Raw genomic sequence first — 17,430 nt, forward strand, 5'->3', positions numbered from 1 at the left:
TCCCATGTTTAGACTATCTCTTCTATTTCGTCTATTCGTCTCTTTCGTCTATTTCTTCTGATTTATCACAGTATTAACAATGTGTTTGACTGCTGTGTTAGAGTGTCTAGTTTTGTACATGAATATAAGAAGGATGGAACTCCAGCCATTGGAATACAGTGCCGTGAAAAAGTATTTGCCCCCTGTCTGATTTTCTGCATTTTTGCACATTTTCACATTGTATTTGGTCATATTCTTTTGTGGGTTGTAGTAGTATATAGAGGGAATCTGAGAGAAAAAATGGCACCAAAGTTTGGTGCTTCTTTCATTTGTTTGGTGTGTAAGGTAATCAAACATGCAATCTTCAGCTGTGAAAAAGTTATTGCCTCCCCTAGTTAACTCAACCCAATTAAAGGGATAATTAGGGTCAGCTGTTTGAGTACTTTGGTTAACAACCAGGCCTGATTTGGGCCAGCCCTGCCCAATATAAATCTGACTAACTTTGGCCCTTACATCAGAATGAAGTTGTCAGCGCACAGTTTCTAGAGGCACATCATGCCACGAACAAAAGAAATTCCTGAAGACCTCCGGAAAAAAAGTTGTTGATGCCTATCAGTCTGGAAAGGGTTTCAAAGCCATTTCTAAGGCTCTGGGGCTCCACCGAACTACAGTCAGAGCCATATTGTCCAAATGGAGAAAGTTTGGGACAGTAGTGAATCTTCCCAGGAGTGGCCGTCCTGCCAAAATCTCTCCAAGAGCAAGGCATAAAATCGTCCAGGAATTCACAAAGAACCCTAGAACAACATCCAGGGATCTGCAGGCCTCTCTCTCCTTGGCTAAGGTCAGTGTTCATGACTCCACCATCAGAAAGACACTGGGCAAAAATAGGATTCATGGCAGAGTAGCAAGGCAGAAACCATTGCTCACTAAGAAGAACATGAATGCTCGTCTCAAGTTTGCCAAAAAGCACCTGGATGATCTTCAAGAGTTCTGGAACAATGTTCTATGGACAGATGAGTCAAAAGTGGAACTTTTTGGCCGACATGGGCCCCGTTATGTCTGGCAAAAACCAAACCCTGCATTCCACAGTAAGAACCTCATACCAACGGTCAAGCATGGTGGTGATAGTGTCATGGTTTGGGGATGCTTTGCTGCATCAGGAACTGGACGCCTTGCCATCATTGAAGGAACCATGAATTCTGCTCTGTATCAGAGAATTCTACAGGAAAATGTCAGGTTATCCCTCCATGAGCTGAAGCTGAAGCGCAGCTGGCTGGGTCATGCAGCAAGACAATGACTACATCAGAATGGTTGAAGAACAAGAAATTTAAAGTTTTGGAATGGCCTAGTCAAAGTCCAGACCTAAACCCCATTGAGATGTTGTGGCAGGACCTGAAACGAGCAGTTCATGCTCGAAAACCCACAAATGTCACTGAGTTGAAGCAGTTCTGAATGGAGGAGTAGGCCAAAATTCCTCCACGGCGCTGTGAGAGACTAATCAATAACTACAGGACGCATTTGGTTGCAGTTATTGCTGCTACAGGTGGCGTAACCAGTTATTGAGTCTAAGGGGGCGATTACTTTTTCACACGGGGGCATTGGGTGTTGCATAACTTTCTTTAATAAATAAATGAAATATGTATCAATTTTTTTCATTATTTGTTCAATCAGGGTCCCTTTTATCTAATATTAGGTTTTGGTTGAAGATCTGATAACATTCAGTGTGAAAAATATGCAAAAATGCAGAAAATCAGACAGGGGGCAAATACTTTTTCACGGCACTGTAGTTGTGTCAATACCCTCGATTCACCATGAAGTGTGATCCTGGGCTGGAATCACAATATGTGCTTCTGCTGTTTCTGTTGAGATGATACAGAGACAGGGATGGGTTTCACAGGAAACAAAACTTACCTGTGTTTCTGAATTCCAGGAGTTATATAAAGCTCTAAGAGGCGGGGTTTGGGACTGAGGCCAGGTTTAGACAAGCAGGCTGAGCAGAGACTGCTGAATCAGTGTGAGAGGGGCGGAGAGGAGAGAGTGGGACAGGAGTTTGAGAATGACACCCACTGCACAGCACTCTTTCAAGACTGATTTCTAAACTGATAAATCTGCCGAAGTTTACAGAATATCACTATGTGTTTCTGATATCAGTTGTAAAGATGCCTCCCCTGCTGTGTTCTTTCACTCAGAGATCTGCACAGAGGGAAATAAAGAAAAGCAAGAAGATCTTTACTGAGCTGATCCGATCCATGGATAACAACACAGAACGTCTATACAGCGCTGAAACACGACGTTTAAAAACACCCAACTGTACCGCTGAACCTCGTCTTCTTTAATATCAGCATCGCAGGGGTATCCGTGGATTAGAAAAAATAATATACGGGCCTCTTCAGTGAGTTACAGGAAAACAATTTCATCTCTGGATTCTTAGTTTATGACGTCACAGAAACTCTCAATGGAATTATTTTCCACTATAGTCCTTCTCTCCAGTATAATATACATTATATATATATATATATATATATATATATATATATATATATATATATATATATATATATATATATATATAATGGCGTACAGCTGCATAATAGTAGATCATATTTGTTTACATCATCGAGTTGAATTTGTTTGAATTTCAGAAAGTCATTGAACAGTGAGAGTGACGTTTTAATCACCATTTTAGTGTTTGCAGCATCCTTATTTTGTAGCATGTTTTGGAATTCCTTTTCTGTTAAGTCACAGAATCGCTGTTCATCAGTTTTTTTTATTCAGCCATTTTCTCTTGTTGTTAGGAGTGGAGGTGGAGGGCGTTCCTTTGAATAGGGGCGGGACTGACAGTGATGTGAACCAATCACATGTCAGAAGGAGACTATTGCCCGGTAGTGTAAGGATGTCAGGGCAATAGTTCAATCTATTTTTGCTCCTATGATGAGGTTTTAACCAATCACAAGCCATAATTTACAACCATTGATTCTCATATATTCACAGCGAGATTCATCCTTCTGAGGAACTTTTAAAAAGTCATACTTCCATGCAATAGACCATGATGTACTACCTGCAAATACATGAACACCTGAACAGAGATCAGAGGCACTAAATCATCATTCAGCATCCATGAGCCTTTTACATGCACCTCTAAAGGAATAGTCTACTGCATTATCTGCAAGAAATGCAACAAACTGTACATTGGGGAAACTAAAATGCGTTTAGCAGACCGCTTTGTGGAACATTTATAAAGCATTTGAATCAACACCACTACATTTCCAGTAGCCTGACATTTCAACAATGATAATCACACTGCTGAAGACGCATCACCATCTGTGGGATCAGTCAGTGCTGTGGAACAAATGCTTCTTGGAAACAAAGGGAACGTGAATTTATCTTCAAGCCTGGAACTTTGGAACCTCTTGGAATGCACATTCTATTCTGACACAATCATGACATCATCCACAGAATTCTTGAAAAACAACAAGGTTAAAGCACTGTGTTTACTTTTCTTTTTACACAGCTGAAGAAGGGCTTTTGTCTGAAACGTCCTGAAAGAAATGATTTTGTAATTATTTAAACCTTTTGTGTACATCCAAAAATAAATGATTTTTTTTGTACTGCAGGTATACCTTCTTTCAAACCTATAAACTCACTTCCCTTGTGAACTTCTGAGGATTCAGACCCACACAGAAGTGAAGGTCTAGTGAAGTCAAATACATACTGTAGCTATAGAAGGGTTACTGTGACAATGCCATTCTCAAACTCCAGTCCCACTCACAACTTTCTCCTCTCCGCCCCTCTCACACTGATTCAGCAGTTTCTGCTCCTCCTGCTTGTCTAAACCTGGCCTCAGTCCCAAACCCCTCCTCTTAGAGCTTTACACAACTCCAGGAAATTAGCACAGTGAAGTTTCTGTTGTGAAATCGTCAGACTCTCTGTCTCGCTGCAGCAAGAATGGCTTCAAACTTGTGGTCAGAGGATCAGTTTAGCTGTTCAGTGTGTCTGGAGCTATTGAAGGATCCAGTCGCTATTCCATGTGGACACAGTTACTGTATGGGGTGTATTAAGAACTGCTGGGATCAGACTGATCATACAGGTGTCTACAGCTGCCCCGAGTGCAGAGAGACCTTTACCCCAAGGCCTGTTCTGGGCAGAAACACCATTCTGGCTGAAGTTGTAGAGAAATTAAAGAAGACAGGACTCAATCCTCCTCCTGCTCAAAGTTATGCTGGACCTGGAGATGTGCTGTGTGATTTCTGCACTGGGAGAAAGTTCAAAGCTTTGAAATCCTGTTTGACGTGCCTGGCCTCTTACTGTGAAACACACGTCAAGTCTCACAGTGCAGTTGCTGCTTTCAAGAGGCACAAGCTGATCAATGCAATTGGAAATCTGGAGCAGAAGCTTTGTGCTGAACACCAACGAGTTTTAGAGGTCTTCTGTAGAACCGATCAGACGTGTATTTGCTTGTTGTGTACACAAAATGAACACAAGAGCCATGATACAATCTCAGCTGAGGCAGAAAGGACTGGGAAACAGGTAAGGTTTGAACCATTTCCTTGTAGCTATCCTAGAAGATTAGAAACATGTATGTTTACTTGGTTATACAGTTTCATATTAGATCAGATTTTAATTGTATATTAAGAGCTATTTAAAAGAGCCCTAGTTTTTTAATTGCTCTTTCTAAACTATGATGTACTAGAATGTATTTCAGGGTGTAACAGGGGTGTTGTTAGGGGTGTGGCTATCACTGATTGACAGGAGAGACACAGGAGGTTTTCTTTGATACAAAACACAAAACATTCAAAACAAAATACCACTCAAAAACAACTAGAAAATAAATGTTGACCAAACAAGAAAGGCGGTCCCGCTCCAGGAACAGTCTCCCTGACACCTCCTCTCTAGACTTGGGTGGGATTAAAATCCCCTAAACTTGTTCCCTCTTCCTTCCAGTGCTAGCGATCCTGGTTAACTCACACAGTGATCCTAGATACATTTTTCCTCTTGTGTTTTTCTCACCCTGGTTAACACACGCAGTCATGAGGATCCTACAGCAACACTCTCCTTCCCTGACAGTCTGTATCCCTGCTTGTAGAACCAAGAAACTGGTTTTTCAGACCCTTTTAAAAGCATGTGGCCAGGGCTAAGAGATAATCAATTAATCAATTAACACCTGGCTACATTCCGCACCTGGATTTGAATATGCCCTGCCATATCTAGCACACACTTAATTTGCAAAAACATTATTTACAATCAAACAAAACACACTATTGTAGTGAAGAAATTAAGCTGACAAATGGTTTTTGATTCAAAAACACTTTTATGTACAAGAAAAGTATGCCTCCAATACAATCATATAAGCACAAGATTTAAAATGACTTTGGACAAGGCCTCGGTACAGCTCAGTGCATATGTTTGTATTAGAAAGCATGGATATCCATGGAGTCAATTCGAAAGAGATGAAAAGACTGACGAAACTTTACAATGTTAGGCATTTATACCTTTGTAAACACTTGTTGACTCCACTCCCATTTGTTTTACTTCTGTCCAATGAGAAGGGTTACCACTATCATTGCACATTCCTGCTGCGGGGGGGGGGGGGGGGGGGGGGGTTGAATATCACATTGTACCTAGCAGGGCGCATCCATCTTGTCTTTCAGTTCCCTTCCCCCATCTCACACTATCTCTGCTAATATCCTGCCTTTTGCTGTTTAGCTCCAACACTTATCTGTGACTTCCAGTCGTGTTAGGATATGCCAAACTGATAGTAGCTGGTTTTGCCGACTGGAAATGAAAGAACTCGAAACTTACACAATACTGCATATTAAAACAAGAAACAAAACACATACACACTCAATTTAAACATAATGATTAAAAACAACTCAACTATAAAAGAAAAACACACACATAATGTAAAACTTATAATTAATAACATAATTAATACCTCATGCAGAAAGCCATCACTACACTATTTACACGTGCAGGACCTCAGCCCTGCCTCACAGGGTAAGAAGGATTTGTTTAGCTGTTTTGTGGTGCATTGGAATTTGTAAAAAAAAACATTTTTACATGATTAAAACACATCTCTTTAAATCAGTTAAAAACAAAATGTAATAATCTATTTGGGATTTTGTTTGTTGAAATCTACAATTTCTTTTGACCACTCTACTAGTCCCCTCTTTCCTTTGCTCTCTTCCACAGTGAAGTCCTTCTGCTCACGGGCTCATTCTTCTGGGGATTTTGTGTGTTTAGGCATGTTTTACATTTCTTCACAATTTGCAATTCTGTTTTAAATTCCAGGAGTGTGTGAATCCTCGCTTTTGAACTGTAATATAGCTTTAAATCGCACGAGCAAGAACAACCCTCCATTTCTAATTGTAATCTTGTTTTAAATCTCACAAGCGTGTGCAATCCTCCAATAGAAATGCAGGAATGTGCTGCCACTCAGTTTAAAGCATTCAGAATGAATCAATGATAGATTCAAGTCAGGAAGGAGGAACATTGCCCGACTGCACTGGGAAAGGGATTTTTTTTTGGTTTTAGTTTATTTTATTGTATTTTTTCACATGGAAAGGGGTGAAGTCAATGTGAATTGAGTAACCATGTCCAGTGTTTTTCTGGTGTTTATTGGGTATACACTGATTTCCTTGTTTTGTATCAGGGGTGTTTTATCTGTGTTTATCGGATAAAACTGGAAATCAGAAGCCCTAAATATCCATTAAAGAGAAAGCTGCTTCAGGTACCTAGGTGCTTGACAAAACAAACATGTGACACATACTAGATGAGCCATCATTCACTGTTACTAGTATGAAACAGTACCATCTAGTGGACAACTACTGTGGATCAAGTGTCCTTCTGTATTCCTGGCAGCTGTGCACTAGATGGTGTTGTATCTTACTACTATACACACATGTTGTCTGATCTACCCTGTGCTACAGATGTCTATGTTGTGCAACTAGAACTGAAGACAAAATATATTCGAGGACCACTGAGAATTATTGCAAACAATGTAAAGAGGTAAAACAAGAAAAAAGAAAATATATTTGAACTAAATTGATTCTCTTAGTTTCAATAGCATACCTAAACAGGCCTGTCTTGGATGTGACAGGATATCACTCAATGCCCTGTCAGAAATGTCACTGTGTCACTGTGTTTCTACACAGAAGCAGCTGGGAGAGACGCAGACAGAAATACAACAGAGAATCCAGGAGAGACTGAAAGAAGTGGAGGAGCTAAAACAGACTGTGGAGTCACTGAAAGTGGGTATTGACAAGAGGGGGGTATTATTATTATTATTATTATTATTATTGTTATTTTTATTGTTATTGTTATTGTTATTATTGACAGATGGACTGGAACACATCTACTGTCTATGCCTGATGTGTTTTTGATATCAATTCTAATCAACTCTCCTCTACTGTGTTCTTTCACTCAGAGATCTGCATGCATAGAAATAAAGGAAAGTGAGAAGATCTTTACTGAGCTGATCCGATCCATTAAGAAGATCCACACTGAGGTTATTGAGCTGATTGGAGCTAACGAGAAGGCTGCAGTGAATCAGGCTGAAGGACGCATGAAGAAACTGGAGCAGGAGATTGCTGAGCTAAGGAGGAGAAACGCTGAGCTGAAACAGCTTTCAGAGACAGAGGATCACATCCATTTTCTACAGGTAACATCACTGCTTGTTAGAAAATCTCAAGTACATAACTGGGAGGATTTCAGACAGACCTCTCCAATTGAATGAGTCCTTGCTTTTTCCCAGGAATGTTTTGGACCCCATTCTGTTTCACTGAAAACTGCTTTTCTCCACTTTCCTGTTGTAGAATTTCCAGTCTCTCTGTGCCCCTCCTGAAGCTGGAAACTTACCCAGCGTTACTGTCAATACAGACACCTCTTTTGGGGCTGTGAGGAAAGCTGTATCTGAACTTAAAGACCATATTGAGGACTTCTGCAAGGGGGAATTAGTCAAAATAACCACAACAGGTTGGTGTGAAATAGATTGATTTGGTAGAGATTTCTCAAATAGACCATGGCTTGAGGAGGGACAGGACTTGCAAGACATTAATAAAGACCTCTTGCAGATTGTTGGCTATATGAATATTGCAGATGTTTTATTTCAAATTATTTCCCCAGGTTGAAGTGCCCCACCTTATTTACAGTGACATCCCGTGTGATGATAGCAGGAAGGAAGAGAGTTTCTAAAGACATTACATGAGAAAACAACACAATAGCATTCAAACAGAGACAGAGGGATTCACACATTAAAAAACACATTCTATGTTCTCTCTTTTTTCTGCCCAGTGAATGAAGTTGCAGTTTACAGTCTGCAGGCTCCAGAGCCAAGGAACAGACCTGAATTTTTAAAATGTAAGTCTTCTGTTTTCACTGAAACATTTGACTGGACTGGAGATATACTCATACCTAGAAGCCCTGCAGCAGTCTTTTTTGACGGCTGTATTCAAAACACTGTAAATAGTATAACGAATGGAGAAGTAGTTGGATGTAATAGTTTTTTTTTTAAGTAAATAAACATCTGAACAGACATTGGTTTACAACATACCTATTTATAAAACTGAAACGATAGCAATACATTTTTAACTTTTCAACAGCAATCAGTTTATTATCAGATGCGCAAAAGCAACTGAATAATGTAGATAAATAAACTTAGAAGAAAATGTTTTACAGAAGCGCACAGCACAAGAAGTTATAAAAAATGTCTAATTTATTTTTCTTTTTTTCTTTTTTTCGACAAAATGGTATTCCTATACCTTGAGTCTAAGGCTGTTCACAATCAACACAGATAATGTGCTTCTCCATGCCGCCTTTCTGCACAGGGCACAGCTGTTCAAAGTTTTATTTTTATTGCACTTGCCAACCTGGCATTGGCGTCTCTTGCGGCTCTCAGCGGGGTTGGCATCTTCAGCTGTCGGAACACGCTTGACAGTTTCTCTCTGTTCCAAATGCTTCTTGCGAAGTTCCTGTGCTAACTGTAAAATATATTCTCTCCTTGGTAAAATACCTGAACAGACCACCGTTGGGAGCCAGCTTTCACAGAATACTTCCGTGCCATCTGATCCAAAATATCAACTCCATATTTTGTTGCGTTGTAAAACTCCACGGTCTCTGGTATTTATTTTCGCTAGTCCCGATGCTAATTGACTGACCAAAGCAGTGCAGCTGGCAAGCAGGCACCAGCCTTCAAAAGGCTAATTGAAAACAATAGACTGTCAGTCATTCACTCAGGCAGAGAGTAGAGACTAATCTGATTACAGCTAAATACATTGTGGACTGGTAAATAAAAATAATAAAGTAGAATACCATTCTGTATAATCAAAATACAATTGTTTTCTGAGTGGCCGTCAATGTGACTGCTCCCGGGGCTTTTAGGTATAATGTAATATATCTCCTTTATTTCTGCACTCCCGTGTTTCATGCTTTGTGAGAATATTTAATACATACGGACAGAAAGGTACACGAACACACAGACCCATATGTGTTCCATGACTTTACATTTTAAAACCAAAAACCGCCAAAATGAACGCCGTGGAGCTTCTAGTATTAAATCATCCATTTCTGAAGAACTGTCGGGCCAGCCTGTCCTCTGTTCTCGCAGCTTAGCGCCCTCACAGGTCGGGAGGGAGATTTACTACCAAGAATCATTGTATTTCTGTCACAATGCAGTATTCTGTTTCTATAACTGGCATATACAGCATCCTGTACGGAAAAGAAAGCATGTTTCAACCTGTACTGTATTTAACAGCTCTGTCATGTAACAAAGCAGCCATCGTCACACGGTCAAAGACTCAAACCTGAGAGACCATCTGAGGGACTGACTTCATATTTCCATATGCACAACACTGCCTGCTCAATGTTTCAGTGCCCTTGACAGTCTAGCTCAGGGGTGGCCAACCCTGGTCCTGGAGAGCCACAGTCCAGCAGGTTTTATAGGTAACCAATAAATCAGCCATTTAAAGCATATTTCAACCTGTACTGTATTTAACAGCTGAATCCAGAACATGTCCTTAGATTTCCAAGTAAAGTTATTTGATGCTGAACTCTATACATTGTTGTGAAGACTTCAAACATCCAGTTACCTTTTCTTATTAATATTCATTTTCATTATAGGTGTAACTCTAATGTCACGATACGATACGCATCACGATATGCAGGTCAGGGTACGATATGAATCACAATACATGCAATGGTCCTGATGGGCTACTTGTATGAAGCCCAATAGGATCAAATGATCATTTAACAAGTGACTGTTTTATTAGAAGACAATTGAAATGAGACAGGGAGAGTATGTATCCATACCAACTATAAAACACACTCTTCATTCAAGAACCACTCTGTGAACTACAGTGAGCTGAGCTGTGCTTTGGTCTTGAATCACGATGCACTCGATACAGACCTCTATGATGATACGATATCTCATGTAAAGAAAGTGTCCTGATTCATCGCTACATGATGAATTGTTACACACCTCGTTTAGATATACATGCTGCTCTTAACTAGTTGAATGTATATCTACATGAATTATTAGTTGTGTGTGGGAATTAAACATTTCCTTTTTTTGTGCAGTGTCTGGATGTGAATCAAGTGCAGAAGAGGAAACAGGAGAGACAGAGGAACAAGAACCAGGTAAGTAGATTGTTCTATTTTTTTATATATTTTTCTGTCTTGTTTATCCCAGGGATGTACATTGGTTAAAATCACAATTTACAGCCACAATAGGTATGCAGTCATTGTTTTAAAACAAGTGCCACGTTTTAATATCCACGTAGCCTCATGCAAGGCTGTATTGTTTATTGGATGGGACATGCAGCATCACATCCACATATCTGAAACTTGTCCTTTCATATTCAATTCCACAGACTTTTTTTTTCTTCTCATAGCTCATAATCTGCTTGAGATACAGAACCAGCTTCATATTTTAAATATTTTGAAATCTCCTGAAGCCAGATCTTAACAATACCCTACCTGTGACCTCATGTGGCTGCCATATATGGTCCATGTGACTTTGTGTTTTCCAGATGACACGTAACAAATGATCTCCATATTCAGAACACAGCTGTATTCTGTGATCCTCTAGTTCAAGTTTGATCACGGGTATCGCATAAGAAACATGAACCCTTTGTGTCTGTCATGTAACAAAGCAGCCATCGTCACACGGTCAAAGACTCAAACCTGAGAGACCATCTGAGGGACTGACTTCATATTTGCATATGTACAACACTGCCTGCTCAATGTTTCAGTGCCCTTGACAGTCTAGCTCAGGGGTGGCCAACCCTGGTCCTGGAGAGCCACAGTCCAGCAGGTTCTATAGGTAACTAATAAATCTGCCATTTAAAGCATATTTCAACCTGTACTGTATTTAACAGCTGAATCCAGAACATGTCCTTAGATTTCCAAGTAAAGTTATTTGATGCTGAACTCTGTACATTACTGTGAAGAATTCAAACATCCAGTTACCTTTTCTTATTAATATTCATTTTCATTATAGGTGTAACTCTAATGTCACGATACGATACGCATCACGATATGCAGGTCAGGATACGATATGAATCACAATACATGCAATGGTCCTGATGGGCTACTTGTATGAAGCCCAATAGGATCAAATGATCATTTAACAAGTGACTGTTTTATTAGAAGAGAAGTGAAATGAGACAGGGAGAATATGTATCCATACCAACTATAAAACATACTCTTCATTCAAGAACCGCTCTGTGAACTACAGTGAGCTGAGCTGTGCTTTGGTCTTGAATCACGATACGCACGATACAGACCTCTATGATGATACGATATCTCATGTAAAGAAAGTGTCCTGATTCATCGATACATGATGAATTGTTACACGCCTCATTTTTATATACATTCTACTCTTAACTAGTTGAATGTATATCTACATGAATTATTAGTTGTGTGTGGGAATTAAACATTTCCTTTTTCTGTGCAGTGTCTGAATGTGAATCAAGTGTAGAAGAGGAAACAGGAGAGACAGAGGAACAAGAACCAGGTAAGTAGATTGATCTATTTTTTAATATATTTTTCTCTCTTGTTTATCCCAGGGATGTACATTGGTTAAAATCACAATTTACAGCCACAATAGGTATGCTGTCATTGTTTTAAAACAAGTGCCACGTTTTAATATCCACGTAGCCTCATGCAAGGCTGTCTTGTTTATGGGATGGGACTTGCAGCATCACATCCACATATTTGAAACTTGTCCTTTCATATTCAATTGCACAGACTTTTTTTCTTCTCATAGCTCATAATCTGTTTAAGATACAGAACCAGCTTCATATTTTAAATATTTTGAAATCTCCTGAAGCCAGATCTTAACAATACCCTACCTGTGACCTCATGTGGCTGCCATATATGGTCCATGTGACTTTGTGGTTTCCAGATGACACGTAACAAATGATCTCCATATTCAGAACACAGCTGTATTCTGTGATCCTCTAGTTCAAGTTTGATCACGGGTATCGCACAAGAAACATGAACCCTTTGTGTCTGTTATGTAACAAAGCAGCCATCGTCACACGGTCAAAGACTCAAACCTGAGAGACCATCTGAGGGACTGACTTCATATTTCCATATGCACAAGACTGCCTGCTCAATGTTTCAGTGCCCTTGACAGTCTAGCTCAGGGGTGGCTAACCCTGGTCCTGGAGAGCCACAGTCCAGCAGGTTCTATAGGTAACCAATAAATCAGCCATTTAAAGCATATTTCAACCTGTACTGTATTTAACAGCTGAATCCAGAACATGCCCTTAGATTTCCAAGTAAAGTTATTTGATGCTGAACTCTATACATTACTGTGAAGACTTCAAACATCCAGTTACCTTTTCTTATTAATATTCATTTTCATTATAGGTGTAACTCTAATGTCACGATACGATACGCATCACGATATGCAGGTCAGGATACGATATGAATCACAATACATGCAATGGTCCTGATGGGCTACTTGTATGAAGCCCAATAGGATCAAATGATCATTTAACAAGTGACTGTTTTATTAGAAGAGAAGTGAAATGAGACAGGGAGAGTATGTATCCATACCAACTATAAAACACACTCTTCATTCAAGAACCACTCTGTGAACTACAGTGAGCTGAGCTGTGCTTTGGTCTTGAATCACGATGCACACGATACAGACCTCTATGATGATACGATATCTCATGTAAAGAAAGTGTCCTGATTCATCGATACATGATGAATTGTTACACACCTCGTTTAGATATACATGCTGCTCTTAACTAGTTGAATGTATATCTACATGAATTATTAGTTGTGTGTGGGAATTAAACATTTCCTTTTTTTGTGTAGTGTCTGGATGTGAATCAAGTGCAGAAGAGGAAACAGGAGAGACAGAGGAACAAGAACCAGGTAAGTAGATTGATCTATTTTTTATATATTTTATATAAAATCCCAGGGATGTACATCAAGCAGTTTAATAACCCTGAAGAACCCTTTAAATCAATTCCAGTTCCTTTTATTGCACAGGCTGTATTGAACACACACATATACACCTTGTCAAACTGTGGGGACTAATGGGGTATTTATTACTTATGACAATAAAGGGACCTCCAGAAAACTGTTGGGAGATATTAACTATATTGATTATTCATCATCTGTTTTATTAGTTATTTCTTAGTGGGAATATTTAATAAAGTGTAAGTAGTGTGGTTATGGTGACATCAGCAATTATATCAGAGGAAACCGATACACTGTTGATGTTATTGTTTTGATCATTATTCTTGGATGTAGTTCCAACTATTGCCAAAATAACAATTGTGTTTATTTTAACATGAAAACAAGAGATGTAGACGTTACCAGAAACTACCAATAATTACTCATATCCAGATTCAATAATCTGTGGTTGTTCAACCTGAATGAATGATTCAGTACTGAGAATCCTTTCTTATAAAGATGGTATTTATTAAGCATGCAATCAAAATACGTTCGGAAATCACACAAAACAGTTAATTTCACATTGCAATAAAAACCGAGGTTTTAAACAACAATTTGCCAATTAAATATTAGTACATACTGACACTACAACAAGGAATCGCACAAGACCTGAATAGATATTTAAGTATTGTTGCCTAGTGTAGAAAGCAGTTGAGTTTCAGCGTGCAGTTCCCTTGTGTTTCTCCGAGTGTCAGGGCCTCTGATCTGGATGGATTCATACTGAGAGCTGAAAGCTGATGGTTCCAGGCACAATCTTGTACTTTCTCTTTTTTATTTATTTATCCGAGAGAGCGCAGTTGTAATTGAGAGTGGGATTTGTACTCTTTAGACAAAGATTATTTTTTTATTTCCCGCGGCCACTCTGATTGGCTGGTTTGTGTCTGAATTGGCGTGCAATCTTGATTGTCCGACACCCCCCCACCCCCCTTGTCTCTTACCTGATTTGTTATCATAATTTACAAAGGGGACATTTAATCGTTATCATAATTTACAAAGGGGGCCCTTAGAGGGCCATTTATTAAGTGCGTGTCAGGCGCGTCGGGTCCAATTTATTTTCACACACGCAGTTTATTTTAGACACGCTGTTTAAAAGAATTTTTTTTCACAGTAAAACAGGTTTAAAAGTCTCTTCATATCAACAGGACTCTCAGTACTGCTTCTCCAGCCCCAATCCACCCCTTGTTAGCTTTATTTTTCACATACCTCTACATAGTAGGGCATACCGAGAAATCATCTCCTGATCACTCGTTTTATCACCAAACTCCTCAATCATGCGATCCAAGTCATTATTTTATTACTATAACATCTCAAAAAGCTCTGCAAATGTCTGTGATATTCTTTGAGCGCTTGATGCAGAAGCAGCTTTCTTGTTTGTTTATGTCCATGTTATCTATGTGGTGTCGGGGCTATCTGTATACATGAGATATGCCCCCCCTTTTTTTGGCTTCTCTCGGCTCCTATCAGTCTCACTCGGTCATTGAATGGTTTTCTCTGCTTTTTCAGGAGAAAAAACAACTAGAGGCCTGTTTTTTGCGTCTTTTTGATGATGTTGGACAGGGTCCGACATTGGACCGAAAAGGGAAAATTACAATGTCGGACCAGGTCCAACATAGGACAGCAAAGGGTTAAAAGTACATAACTTTTGTAAATCATTCTAATTTTATTTGGAATTCCAATTATTTACCATAAGAAATTTACATTTCTTTAGACTCCAAATATGTTGGGATGTGACTTTGGTTAGACATTTCAAACTGCATAAGACCTGCTGCACTGTGGCTGTCCAGGGAAGAGGGTTGGCCACCCCAGGTATAGCTGAAACAGCGCCCCCCACTGGTCAGGGGCCTTTGATTCCAGGCAGAGACTTCCTTTCTCGCCTCCAGGATTCAGTAACTTAGTAATTCTGAGTTAAAAGATGCGACTCGCTTGAGAGCGTGAAAGGAGCTTTATCTTCAGTCCTGGGTTACAGTGGTGAGGGGACATTCAAACTGGGCAATTCAGATCAGGGATAAGAAACGAGTAAAGTTGATAAAGTTTATCAAAGTAAATAAATACAGTTTTAACAAATGACTGCAAAATGCCAAACATTTTTGCTTATTGATGTCTAAAAACCAATACATCACTCAATTAACACTAAACACAATGTTAAAGTGATCTTTTTATTTTTAAATGAAACAATGTTTTGAAATGCCACTTGGCACACTTTTATTAATCCACAAGATGGCACTCTTGTGCCGTGGCTCAAATACCAGCAACAGTATTTCTGTAATTCTTTTTACTGGTAGATTCCCCAGGGTGGTTACTAACAATGGTAGTAACACATACTAGAGGTCTTCACAGGTCTACCCGAACCCGAGGACCCGAGGACCCGAGACCCGACCCGTACCGAACGGGTTTTCGGGTGCAAAGTTGTCACCCAACACCCGGGTCGTGTCCAATTTTGTTTACTCAGTAATACACAAACTGTCGATTTACCATTAAAGAGGCTCTCTTTGGTAGTAAAAATCATTGTTTATAATTACTGTTGCATGGATTGGCTTCCCTCAGTAGCACATGACATGGCGTGCAGAGCGCAGCAGCAGACACGTGACCCGCATCGAAGGGGTTTCTTTAGATCATTCTTAAAAGTCAGAATAATGGATTTGTTTATGAAGGACGTGAAAGAAAAACGAATTCCATGAACAAAAGCTCACAGAAAAATGCAAGTCTGCGGTGTGGGAATTATTTGTTATTATTGTGGACAAAGAAGCAAAACAAGTTTTTGCAAAACACAAATTTTACATCTCAATTCCATTTGCTCTTGTGTTAAGTTTGTAATAAAGTCACGCATTTACGAGATCATACTTCAGTTCATTTGATTTTCAGATAATATATTTATCTTTTTATCTTTTACACAAACATATTATATATTTAATTTTACAGTCCTCTGTGTAGGTTCATGATGGAATAAACACTGACAATAAAACTACAAAAGAAAGTTGTGGATATCGAGTCACTGTTCTTTCCCCTATCTATCTCCCTGTGGGACATTAAAATTCCATCTAACTATTACTAATTTTACACCTTTGCCTGCTTGGGCAGTAACAGACAGACTCCAGGTAAAGCCGATTCTTTATTCCTTCTCTTTCCAAGCCCCTTTCCTTCGGGGTATAACAGAGCTCTGGTGTTCTCTCAGCTTGCTCGGCCCCAGCGTAATAATCTCAGCTGCATGCTGTCAGAATTCAGCAATCCTCCGGGGACACTCCTGTCAATACACTTCCTACACGAGAGAGAAGGACACGGAACAGTGACTCTTTAATTGGCTCTCAATCCTGCACGGCTCCACACCCCGACCAATCACAGAGCGCCTGGCAGCGCACCTCCACCTGGCCTCTGCATCAACACCATGATTGACAAGTTGAGCCCTACTGGGTTTTCTGACCCCCCCTGCAGCTCATGCATGCGCCCGACAGCCAGCATAGATCTCCCCTGTTACAGCAAGTCATAATAATTTCTTGTGCAGAAGGGAGGCTTGCCCATGACAATGGTTTACAAAAAACCATAACCCCACCTCTACCTCAGTTATGTAGCCCCGCCTGCCTTCTAAACAAGATAAACAGGAAAAATCACTTCACCCGCGCCCTCTATACAGGACTTACGGGAGCACAGAGGGCATATTAGGCCCCTTTGCAATACTGGCCCTGCACTGAGCTGGTATAATCACCCTTAACAAACTATTACACACAACAAGGAAGTCATTTTCTTTTCTTTGAAAAATGTTGTAATTCTCAGTTTGTTTTACTTCATACATATTTCAGGTACCGAAACACTGTTCGCGCAGCACTGTGAAAATGTGCAGCTTTTCAGAGAGATACCAGCTTTCAGCAGTCAGTGCAGTTCTATTTAAATCACTGACCGTTTCTTTTTCTCTCTTATAGTTTCCGATGACGACGACAATGATGATGACGACATGGGTAAGTACACTGTTTTTTTTTTCCTTCACATTTT

General features: G+C 39.7%; 1 protein-coding gene across 2 annotated transcripts in view; it reads left to right on the forward strand.

Moving 5' to 3' along the window:
* Window positions 1-3,903: 3,903 nt before the first annotated feature.
* The window catches only part of LOC131723167 (tripartite motif-containing protein 16-like), a 32,736-nt gene continuing 19,209 nt past the window's right edge, over window positions 3,904-17,430 (forward strand). The window contains exons 1-9 of one of the 2 annotated variants that reach the window (XM_059016645.1): window positions 3,904-4,506; window positions 7,131-7,226; window positions 7,403-7,636; window positions 7,791-7,950; window positions 8,269-8,334; window positions 10,549-10,608; window positions 11,927-11,986; window positions 13,303-13,362; window positions 17,361-17,396. In XM_059016645.1, coding sequence (XP_058872628.1) covers window positions 3,925-4,506; window positions 7,131-7,226; window positions 7,403-7,636; window positions 7,791-7,950; window positions 8,269-8,334; window positions 10,549-10,608; window positions 11,927-11,986; window positions 13,303-13,362; window positions 17,361-17,396 — 1,354 coding nt within the window. In that variant the 5' untranslated portion in view covers window positions 3,904-3,924. The remainder of the gene's footprint in view (window positions 4,507-7,130; window positions 7,227-7,402; window positions 7,637-7,790; window positions 7,951-8,268; window positions 8,335-10,548; window positions 10,609-11,926; window positions 11,987-13,302; window positions 13,363-17,360; window positions 17,397-17,430) is intronic. The other variant, XM_059016646.1, reaches the window with a different exon arrangement.

This window comes from Acipenser ruthenus, chromosome 53 (assembly GCF_902713425.1).
Source record: "Acipenser ruthenus chromosome 53, fAciRut3.2 maternal haplotype, whole genome shotgun sequence".
Lineage (NCBI taxonomy): Eukaryota > Metazoa > Chordata > Actinopteri > Acipenseriformes > Acipenseridae > Acipenser > Acipenser ruthenus.